This window comes from Pelmatolapia mariae, linkage group LG3_W, assembly GCF_036321145.2.
Source record: "Pelmatolapia mariae isolate MD_Pm_ZW linkage group LG3_W, Pm_UMD_F_2, whole genome shotgun sequence".
In the NCBI taxonomy this organism is placed as follows: Eukaryota; Metazoa; Chordata; class Actinopteri; order Cichliformes; family Cichlidae; genus Pelmatolapia; species Pelmatolapia mariae.
The window spans coordinates 36,876,262-36,888,062 of record NC_086229.1 but is presented as its reverse complement, the minus strand read 5'-3'; the positions used below and the strand labels follow the sequence as shown (position 1 = coordinate 36,888,062).

At 39.9% G+C, this 11,801-nt stretch overlaps 1 protein-coding gene across 1 annotated transcript in view; it reads right to left on the bottom strand.

The window, feature by feature from the left end:
- Positions 1-8,628: 8,628 nt before the first annotated feature.
- Positions 8,629-11,801, bottom strand: part of LOC135932647 (NLR family CARD domain-containing protein 3-like) — a 107,719-nt gene continuing 104,546 nt past the window's right edge. Inside the window, exon 12 of the mRNA XM_065470156.1 lies at positions 8,629-8,833. Within this exon, the coding sequence (XP_065326228.1) occupies positions 8,629-8,833 (205 nt within the window). The remainder of the gene's footprint in view (positions 8,834-11,801) is intronic.

Sequence of the window (11,801 nt, the reverse complement as noted above, 5' to 3'; positions counted from 1 at the left end):
AAAGCTGTAAAACTATTTAAGCTTACATCTGTGGGATGATTATTGGTAATTTTTTCTCCAATGATTAAAATGTTATTTGTGAAGAAGTTCATGAAGTCATTACTAGTTAACGTTAAAGGGATTGTTGGCTCAGTAGAGCTCTGACTTTTTGTCAGCCTGGCTACAGTGCTGAAGAGAAACCTGGGGTTGTTCTTATTTTCTTCAATCAGTGATGAATAGTAAGATGTTCTGGCTTTGCGGAGGGCTTTCTTATAAAGCAACAAACTATTTCTCCAGGCTAAATGATGATCCTCTAAATTTGTGACACGCCATTTCCTCTCCAGCTTACGAGTTATCTGCTTTAGGCTGCGTGTTTGAGAATTATACCACGGAGTCAGGGACTTCTGATTTGAGGCCTTAGTTTTCACAGGAGCTACAGTATCCAGAGTCGTACGTAGTGAGGAGGTAAAATTATTAACAAGATAATCGACCTCTGTTGGAGTAGCGTTCAGATAGCTGCTCTGCTCTGTGTTGGTACAGGGCATTGAAGATGATAACAGTGGGTGGATTATATTCTTAAACTTAGTTACAGCAACACACAACACAAACCAAACCAAGGTCCCCAATGGACAAGGGGTGACGCTTCCAAACTGTGTTCAAAGCATTCAAAAACAAACAGAGTGAATCCACGTGTCCTACCACTTCTGATGTGTGCATTGCGCTACATTCCTCTGTGCCACTGTGATGGTGCCATTTCCAATATCTCCTTCTCCAACAGCAGTGTCCCAGCATGTGAAAGCTACATCCAGAAATCCTCTTCATTGTCCTGATGTATGCAGTAAAACATGCTTTGATGGGCTGTGCTGCGTCTCCAATAAGCCACACTGTGTGCATTTTAATTTTAAAACTTAAACAATAAACTTTCCTTTCATACAAAACAAATAATGGATGTATTAACTTACATCGTTTGTAATTAGGACTTAAAGGTGAGGTAAAGTAACATGCAATAAACAGTCCATAGAAAAGTTTGCAAGAAACCACTCAGACAACTTCCCTTTGAGTTCACCCATGTCAGGTAAATAACATGCAATCGCCTGAGGTGCAGGAAAACACCTGCACCACCATAAGAAATAAACAAAACATAAACATTCACTTTGGCTCTTACAGTTCCATTTCTTTAGCTGAGTCAGTGTTTCTGGGTGACCTTGTTTCTCTGTTCAGTAAATCATCATCTCTCTCTCATTCACAGGCCCTTCTGAGGTCACTTATGGCCAAGTTCAAATCAGATCTCAGAGACCTGCGGGCAGAAATACTGGTAACCTCTGCAACATCCACTCATACATAGACCATAGGATGAAATCATTGGTGATTTTGGCTCCTTTGAATCAGTTTTTGGAGTGGTTTTCACAAAGGAGCAAATTGTTTCATTGTAAACATGGTTAAAGAAGATCCATGATGGACGATTACAGCCTCAACAAACCATTTGTTTTGCATTATATTTAGAGGAATGGGCTTTGATTGTAGATTGATAATAAGAAGATCATTTCAAAAAGAGAGAGTAACAAAAATGGTTATTTTACAGAGGTGCTGCTTTAGTAAGGAGGAAGTCTTTAGCAAAATTTATTAACACCAGAGTTACACTGTCTGCCGACAGTTGACCAGGGCGCATACACCCACCATTAGGTACACACTGAATGCTTCCTGACTACACTGCATTTGTTTGGGAGAAATTTAGGAGAGGACTCCATGACAACACCACATTAGTAACAATTTGGGATTTCCTGTTACTGACATCAGTGAGACACATTTTGCTTTCCAGGTTGCAGGTATCTTCTTTAAGGTGCACGTTCGTGTTAATGTTTGTATTCAAGAGTCGAGTACTCCTGAATAGAGGCTTTTGTTTTGTGAGGAGCTACAGTATCCTTGGTGATGTGCAGTTTGTATGGCCCCCATGTGCTTGTATGCATGCCTGACAGCATCATAGACATGTACCTCCTTGGTTTTAAGTCAACTGAGCTCGGGGGCCAGTAACAAGTAACAATTCTGGCATCCTTTCGTTCTTTCACTCAATAACTAATAGCAGTCAGGCTGCTGTTGCCTAGCCTGTAGAGTTCAGTGTGACCCACAGATCTTTACAGGCCTGACGGACTGCTGGATCAGTCAGTTAGTACAGGAAACCTGGACGGGCCATTCATTTAAAGGGTTCAAGTTTCTAATTCCAAGGAGTGTTCCCCAACAGATAACGAAGGAACTGGACTGAACCAGTGAGGAGACTCACCCAGCTCTAACTGCCTATCTCCAGTTATGAACCTGTTTCCTCTGACAATGACTGCCTGACGTCTGTGAAGGTTCTCAATGACTGCCCGAGTAAGCTTGCAGGTCAAGAGCAATTTAGCATGGGCAATGCAAATGCTTTAGCAGACAGTAAGAATCACTTAATTAAATCACCAGAATTTTATCCTAATCTAATAAATGAACTCTATACTGATGCTGATCTTTTTATTGGTCTTGAGATGAATGAGAGAGGAGGGGAAGACGCACATTCTGGTGATAAACTCCTTTCCATCCTGTGCGCAGTAATATCCACGGGGAAAGCAATGATTCAGTACAAAGCCCTCCAAGTCTTTTGAGACAACAATTCAACAAAAGTTATAGTTATAGTCCAATTTTTATGTTCACAGTGGTTGGACAATGATTTGTCACATGTCACTAAAATCTCCTCTTCCTTTCTTCTGATGTTGCTCTCCAGTCCTCATGCCAGGAAACTAGAGGAAGATCTTCAACTCATCTTAAGAGCACTCGTTTATACTTATGTGGCCTCTCTTGCTTTCTCTTTTTGAAACAATTACAAATCTTGGCTACACCTTATGATTACTTCTCTCTTACCTCACCCTGGAATCCTTCACTGCTATTGGTCAGGGTTCCTGGGTGGTTCACCTGGTGTTTCCAGTTCATGTTCAGTCTATGTTCCACATAGACTACAACTACTAGAAATGCTGTACAGCAGTCTCTGTCCCCAAATATTTTTGGACTTATCTGTTATTTAGGTAGAGTTTTACTACTCTACCAGTCGTGAAAGATGGCCGACCTTGCCTGAGCCTGGTTCTGTTGGAGGTTTCTTCCTGTTAAATAGGAGTTTTTATATTTAACACTCACGCATAGCCCAAGATGGATGCCTCAGGGGGTATATGAGGTTGATACCTTGCCCAAGGGCATTTCAATATCTAGAGGCAGGAATTGGTGATTGTACCACCAACTTCCTGATAAGTTCACAATCTTCTCTATATCATGAGCAACAATATATCTGTGACTAGAGGTGGTAACTGGGTACCTAGTGAGGAGTGTAAGGACTCCGTCCAGGAGGTAACTGTGTTAGCTGTACTACAACACCACACCTTATTAGCTAATTACTGAAGAAAAAAAATGATTTCACATTCCTCTAATGTAAATTTTTAGATGGTTGAACATCGGTAAGGACCATTTTCACAATGGCTAGATGACTAAATTTGCCTTTTTGAATGATCTCAGTTTCCCGTCAGTGTTTCCAAAGGACTAATGGACTTTATTATAACCCAGTCAAAAGAGTCTGAGTACTTTTACCCACGAGTAAATGATTTTACTGTAATATTAATTAATCTGCTGCAATAATACTTTTAGAATCTTTAAAAGTGGATTTCATGATGTCGGAGCCCACTAAGGCCACTCTCAATCTCTTGTTATGAATTGACTCTATAAATAAAATTCAAGTGAATGAATCTGTTGCACTACTCTATGTTGTGTTACAGAGTACCCAGCTGATCCAGATGTTGTGTACTCATCAGTGAGAGCAGGTACCTCAGCAGATCCAAATATAAATATGTTAATGCATTTGTATAACGACACACAACTGATCCAGTGTGTTTCATCCAAACAGGAAAATGAGGACAGACAGCTGGAGGAGCTTCATGTCTTTCCAACCTGAATCTTTTATTTTGAGTGTAACTCTATTCTGCTAGATATGCTGTTTGCTCTGCTTTGTTTTACCACCTTGCTCGTCTCCTTTATAGTGTAACTTCTTCCTTTCGGCACAAGTTTAGATCTATGAGTACTTGAACAGTGAGCCACAGAGCATTTTAAAGAGTGCATATCTTGAGAATCCACTTCTAATTTGTTATGAGAGTTTTATAAACTCTGAGGTGTAAAATGTTTAAATCTGAAGCTCCTCTGGCAACTGGACCGTCTCCAGCTTTTAAACCACTGAGAGCATCCTGGCTTTAAGAAAACAGATAACCAATAGGACTTGAGCTAAATATTCAAGTCACAACCCCTTGCTGATCATCTCTTTGTCTGTCAGCGTAGTGTACAGCAGTATTCAAAATGTTTTCTCTCAGTTTAACTGCAGGGCCTTGAGCTGCTGTTATACATCTGTCTGTAAAGAGGAATGGATGCAGCTGCCTTAGTCATAGCCATCAAACAGACAACCTGCTGCTACCTCAATTAATGAATTAATTCAGTATCAGAGTGATGTGTTGAGCAGGTTTTATATGTTCCACATCCATGTTTCTTCTTCTCTGTGACATAAATCTAATCCTTGTAAAGACATCTGCATACCTGTGTGTTTTCTGTGTTTGTTCACAGGCAGGCTTAGAGAATTTAGATTGCAATGCACCAACAACACCAGCAGTGTTGTTAATATGATGATTTAGTTATCTCTTCCTTTTGGCAGAATACATAAAAAATAAAATATAAATTACTTACTTTTTTGTCTATGTTGTTATTGAACAATAGAGATAAAACAAGAAAGTCGGGAAAAAGAGCAAAGAAAGACCTACTGTAAAAATGTTGCCTTCACTACCCTTGAATTTAGACACATCCTACATATACTCACACAGACGGGAGGGGAACACAGCTGTGACTAATCAGACATGACAACACAGGGAGGACAAAACAGAAAACGGTGGCTGTGTCCAAATTCAGGGGAAGGACGCCTCAAATGCCGTATTTCGAGGCAATGACGTCACAGCGATGCGACTAAGGTTGTCCCAAATCGAAGAGTCCACCAAATGTGGCAACAAATGCATCTTTGTTTCCTCGAATTTGAAGGATGGGTTGGGTGTATCCTTCTTGTCCTACCATACCCCAGGATTCATTGCTGGTGGTAAAGGAGGTTTTTTTCAGACAATGATGGCAGTTGAAGCAGGAGAGGAAAACACTTTCAAATTTAACCATATGAAATCTGTTGATAGTGTGACGTAAAGCAGTTTCACCTCGGTTCTTTTGTATTCCTCAGGCCTCCAGAGACTACACAGTCATTTCAGAAAACTTTTATTCATCTTCTGTTACGCATGCACCTTCCAGAAGGGGAGATATACAAGGCCGGTGTCCCTCTGCAGCTCTCAACCTCTTTGTTTGTTACAACCAGTTTTATAGAAGTGTCCCCATCATAAAACCCACTCGGTGTGTTGTAAACTCAAAACAGTGTGTTTGTGTCTGTATGTTCTAGCATGTGAGTGCCTGCGTGTGCACGTACTTTTAGACTTAGAGTTTTTTATTGTCATTGTGCAGTTTCTCGCACAGTGGAATTGGGTAGCTGGACCACAAAGGTGCAAAAATAATAATAAGAGAAGCCTATATACAACGGGGGGGGGGGGGGGTAAATAAATAGATAAATAAAATAACATAAAAAGCAATGTATATGTATACATATATGTGAGTGAAACTATATACATGGTGTATGTGTAGGAAACATTGAAAGAGAAACATTGTGGGTCTGTATACAAGGGCAGTGATAAAATATAATAAACTATACTTGTAACTGTGTGTGTGCACGTTAGTGTGTGTACACGTGAGTGTGTGTGCATGTGAGTGTGTGTGCACGTGCCAGTCATAAAGAGGGCCATTTCCACTCACACAAGCAACACCAAATTCTTCTCTTTCCTGTCTCCTCCACACAGTCCTAGCATCCCCCAACTGTAGCTTCCTGTCTCCTTTTATGACAGGCAGACCCAGTGTCAATAAATTCCTCTGCCTCTACACAATAACACACACTCTCACACTCTGCAGCTAAACCAAATTAAAAGACACAGACATTCACAAATCCGTTCCTATTTCTCTTATCCACAGCTAGACCCTCTCATCTAAGCAAATGTAAGCACATTATTTTCTAATTGTGTTTTCTTTTACTCACAGTACAAAGTTAAATATTTATATTGGTCGTATTGTTAAATGGCCTGTAATTGTATTAGACTTGTAGTCAAGACATAAACTGAGATCAAGACAAGACCAAGACCAGAGGGTATCGAGACCAAGACAAAAAAGTCTTTAAACTGCAGCCAGATGCTGCTTCGTTTATGGGTGTCAGGCACATATGTGTTTTTGCTTTTGTACTATTTTTCTCCCGCTCTGTTTTTTACATAATGATATTATCCTATATCCTCGCATGTGATTGGCCACAATATGGAGGGATTGGAGCATAGCTGAGCCACTATGTGAGAGCTGAGCAGTGAAAGGAAATTAAGTGAGGGTAGAAATGACTGAAAAATTAATAGGCTCTGTTTTGAGTTTTGTTTAAAAAATTACTTCATATAGGAAAAAAATAAATAAATAATATATATTTTTTGCATGCACCGCAGTGGGCCAAAGTGAAGACGGCACTGACGTTTTGCCTTTTTTTTATATAGTGTCTTGCCCATTTGGGGTTCTGTGTGAGTTGCCGTCCCTTTTTAACGTGTGTGATATGTTGATTATTTCTTAACCGGTTCCCCGCAGCGCTTATCCTGTCTCATGGGCAATCATATAATTTTATTGGTTATATCGTGCTTAACAAAGTAAAGTTTTTAGGTGTCGCTGTTACACGTTTACTTTTATTTTTGTATTAAAATTAAACATTTTTTTAACTGACTGTGCACCTACGGCTCTGTCCTATTTTAAATAGGTACGTACCACGGGTCACAAACTGGCGTTATCGGACAGGACGAGCCTCTAAGTTTACACAGCGATTAGTCAGTTGGTTTGTGTAAAATTATTTTTTCTATTTTTATGTGTGTGTGTATAAAAAATTTTTACATTTGTTTTAATTTATTTTTAGGCAAAGCAGCAGCTGGTAATTCCTGGTGGTAACAAAGTGTAATCTGTAATTTAAACACAGTAGGCACACTTACTGGCGAGGGTTTGGAGTCCCAATCAGGCATTTCTAGCACCCGTAGACCTCATGACTCTACTCCTATGGAGGACTCTCTTCAGGAGAGGTTGGTTTATATCCCTAGAGAGGTCTTGCCCCTTGTTTAGTGGAACTGGGGAAATTAGTGTTGTGAGATTATTATACCTTATATATCTTATGCCACGTTATACCCCTAATTAAAGATTGTGAAATGTAATTTTAGGTTGCATTTAACTCTTGACTTAGAAGAAGGTGATGAGTTTAGTTTTTTTAGCTACATCTGGTGAAGTTGTGGTAAAATGTTAATGTAACCCAGTGTTACTTTGGTTATCTGAGATTGTGTGATATTCAGTATATATGTATATATCTATATTGGGTGTTCAGTTATAAAATGTTCTTCAATGATTTTGAGGGGGGGGTTTTTTGCGATTGATTTGCGGCTGCTTTACGACAGTCGACTGTGGTAGTACATCCTGGCGGGAGGGGCTCTGAACTCACATGGCTTGTAGCTGTGCCAGAGAGCAAGCTTAGGTGAGCTAGCGGGGAATATCTCCTTCTGCAGTAGCCTTAAGAAAAGACTATTATTCGTTCTCCTGCCAGACGCCTCGCTGCTGTGCTGTCTCGTTGCCGTGCTGTCTCGCTGGTGCCATTAAGGATCGGCAGCTGCCATTCATTCACACACACACACGCCCGCACTCAGTGCCATGCACTCTCTTTATTTTGCTGGCCAGCTAACACCATTTTTTCTTTTTGCATTCACAAAGACTATCCAAAGACATTTTGATTAGTGTCAAATAGACACTCTGTGATTATGGACTGAGGAGGTTGTGGTGTTACAACCCCAGGACTGAGAAAAAAGACTCTTTACACAATATATTCACAATATTATAATATTATAACCATTATAACCTGCATCCTTGTTCACAACGTGCCTGAAAAAGACAAAACTAGTTTAAAATAGTTATTGCAGAAATTGGTATTTATTATATATCAACACGCATTATTGTATCTCAATAAAATCTTTGTGTGGTTATAATGGCATTAGCAATATTGAGCCAATATTTCAGCTTATATTGCAAAAACATTTAAAAAAAAAAAAAAACGAGTGAAGCCATAAGAGCATGTGGAGACTTTGGAAACATACCATTAAGAAAGAAAAATCAAACATTCGGATTCATTTTATTGAGCTCAGACTTGTTGAAAATACAGAGGAGCTGATTGTGAACTGAGCTTCAGAGAAACACAACATAATCATGTTTACGACAGTCGACTGTGAAGCGTTGAGTAGAAAACGATAGAAAAACAACATGTGGATCCTGGAAAAATGGGAGCTTCCATCTTTAAAGGACTGAAGGGGAAGAAGTTTACAAGGAATCATTTAGAACAGTTTCAAACATCAACTGATTGAATCCATGAATCTGAAAACATGAAAAAGACAGACATGTACAGACCAAACTATCTGTTTAACATTTAGAGTGTTTCTCTAACAGGAGACACTCTTTACACTCAACTCAGCACAGGGACACTGAGGAATCAGAACAGAGTCTAAACCCAGGATAAAGAGTTTGAGTGAATGTGGTGTTGAAGGTGTGGAGGTGGATCAGAGTGTCAGAGGAGACTGTGTAGAAGGACAGAGTGCCAGCAGGACAGTCCACATACACTGCTACTCTGTTAGAGACGGAGGAGGAAGAGACAGGAGTTAATGTGGAATTGTGCCTGACATGACGAGGACCATCATCAGAGCAGTACAGACTCCAGGACTGATCATTGTATCCAAACCCACAGTCATCACTGCCTCCTTTCCTTCTGATGCTTCTGTAACTCACTGATACATAAACAACTCCTCTCCACTCGACCTCCCAGTAACAGCGACCAGTCAGACCAGTTCTACACAGCAGCTGAGGTTCCTCATCAAATCTGTCTGGATGATCAGGATATGACTGAACCTCCCTCCCACGTGTCACCTTCCTGTTGTTGTCAGACAGTTGGAGGTGTTTGTTTACTGTGTTTGTGTCGATTGTGAGTTGACAGGAATCTGATGGAGAGAAAAAAAACAATCCAGCTGCAGATATTGATCCATAATATGTTCATTGATTGACACTTTGATGATGACTACTGATATCACAGATCTGAATTTGTGCTGCTTTGTTTTCATGAATCACATTAAAAATACACTTACAGTTCCTCAGACCTGGTCTCAACCATCGGACTCCAGCAGGCTCCACCCTGAAAAGAGGAGGGGGGGTCAGAGCAGCACAGTCTCTTTCAGCATGAACACATGGACATTACATGGCTCTCCTACACATAAACAAATGTATTCCCCAGCTGTTGATTATACCCTGCTCTTTTCCAGGAAAATAATTCACAATTCCTTTTCATCTCTTACAGGGTCACCTACAGATCATCCCTTGCCTCTTTCCCCATCCTCAAAGACATGGTTGACAAAAGGCTTCATCACCTGTGGAACCCTCCCCAACACTGTGCCTGCAATAAAGTTGACGCTGAATGACCCCCACTTCCTGTGATACAATCACCAGTTCTCACCATCTGTTTAACTGTGTGTAGTAAAGTGTGAGAAAGTCGGGAGATGTCGGCTATGATGTGGTGCGGTCAGGCAGGGGAGGAGCAGAAAAGATATATCACCTCAACCTCCTTAAAGCGTGGAGAGAGCCTGATAAATTGGGCAGTCTGCACAGCAGTGGAAGGATATATCATGTTTTCAAAGAATAGAGTATTAAATTCAGTTCTTTTGAATTCTTTTGGCGGAAGAAAAAAAGACTGGACTCAGAGTGGTCAAAACTCAAAAAATGATCAATGATCAAAAAAGGGAACAAGTATAAAGAAAAACAAAGAGGACCAAGGATTGAGCCCTGCGGAATCCCACATGAAAGGGCAGGTGAGGTGGACAAAGTATTTTTCAGTATTAACAGTAAACATTCTGTTAGTCTAATAGGAATGAAGCCAGTCCAGTGATGCACCTTTAATGCCAACCCAGTGTTCCAAATGGGAGATACAAATACAGTGTACCACAGTATCAAACACTGCAGCAAGATCTAAAAGCACAAGAATCACAAAGCTTCCTGAATCATTTGATAAAATTATATCATTAAAAACCTGTAAAAGTGCTGTTTCAGTGGAAAGTAGACCTTTAAAACCAGACTGATAAACCTCCATTATACCAGCATGTTTAAAACCATCAGGAACTCCACTAGAAGTAATACTGCTACTTATAATAGCAAGGGCTGAGGTTCCAATTTTTGCATCTACTACTTATTAGATTATACTTGATGGCCTGGGCCCCAGGAAGACCAGCAACCACTATGAAGCTAATGGGGTTCCTTATAAATAAATACAGCAGGTGTGAGCTGATTTTGGTAACAAGAATTGTCAGAAATGGAACAAACAATAAAACAATTCACAGAGGTAGACAGCAAGCCAGATACACCAGCGCCTTCTTTTCCCACCTGGCCGAGGGTTGACTTATCATTTTCTGTGGTTGTTTTGCAATAGTAATTTAATAAATTGCAGATTAATTTAATTAATCTGCAATTTAATAATGTTTTGATCAAGCAAGGATGATAGTCTTCCCTGCTTCCCATGTTTGTGATAAGATGAGATAAATATGTCCTATTTATCTCTACATAAAGATTCATCTAATCGGCATTAGGTTGAAAGGGAGGAAGAGCATACAGGGAACCTTTCAAATGGTGAATAAATGGTAAAGAAAAGGTCTTTTTTCATTCTTTTATAATCCTGCAAATGTCCTCCTTTAAGATTCCCTATATTAAAATCTATTTTTTTCCCCGCAAGACTACTCTTTTTGTCCCTGCACATGTTAGTTTTCATATCATACCCTCATGAAACCAACAGCAAGTGAGAGAAGGACACATTAAATGTTTCCAGCTGTTCCTTCCAGCTCTCCTCTAGTAGACATTCTCTCCATACCTGGGAGTGTCCAGTCTCCAGTGTGGATCCATCCGTCCAACCAATAGAAGAGTCATTCTTGGGCGTCCTTGATGATTGTAGCTCAGGTCAGCTTTCTCAAATGGTGGGGGTCAGAGCTCAGAGCTGAGGCCAGAGAAGTATAGACCTTTTCTAGTACAACCCAGTGTGACAGACTGCAGACAGAGAAAACATGAATCCATCTGTGAACACCTCTTTTTTCTTTGTTTTCTTTTTGATGGTGTAGATGATTAAAATTATCATTAACCTCCTAAGACCCAAACTCTTCTATGGTATGTATTTTAAATTTCTCTTTGATATTTGGGCTGATTGCCACCTGATGAATGTAAAAAAAAAAAAAAAAAAGAATTACCAGACTTATTTTTTTTTACCTAATTTTTGTTTCTGAGAAAAATGAGATCCACATATGAGGATATTTGTTTAAAATTTCAATAGAACAGAGGCAGTATAATGTCCTCGTACGTGGATAGGCCCTTGCAGAGCAAAATGTAGTATTTTGGTCTAGGCAACCCAAAATGCGATGTCCACATATATGGACCGCAGGTCCTAGGAGGTTAATAATAATTCAGAAAGCAGCCTTACAACCCATGGTCAGTGGCTCAGTTTTTCAGCCCCATGAATATGTCTTCTCTCCAGAGGGGAGATAAATAAATAAATAAATGGCTTTAAAAAAGAAAGTGTTGTTAGCATTAATGCATTAATGCAGCATTAACGATGCTTA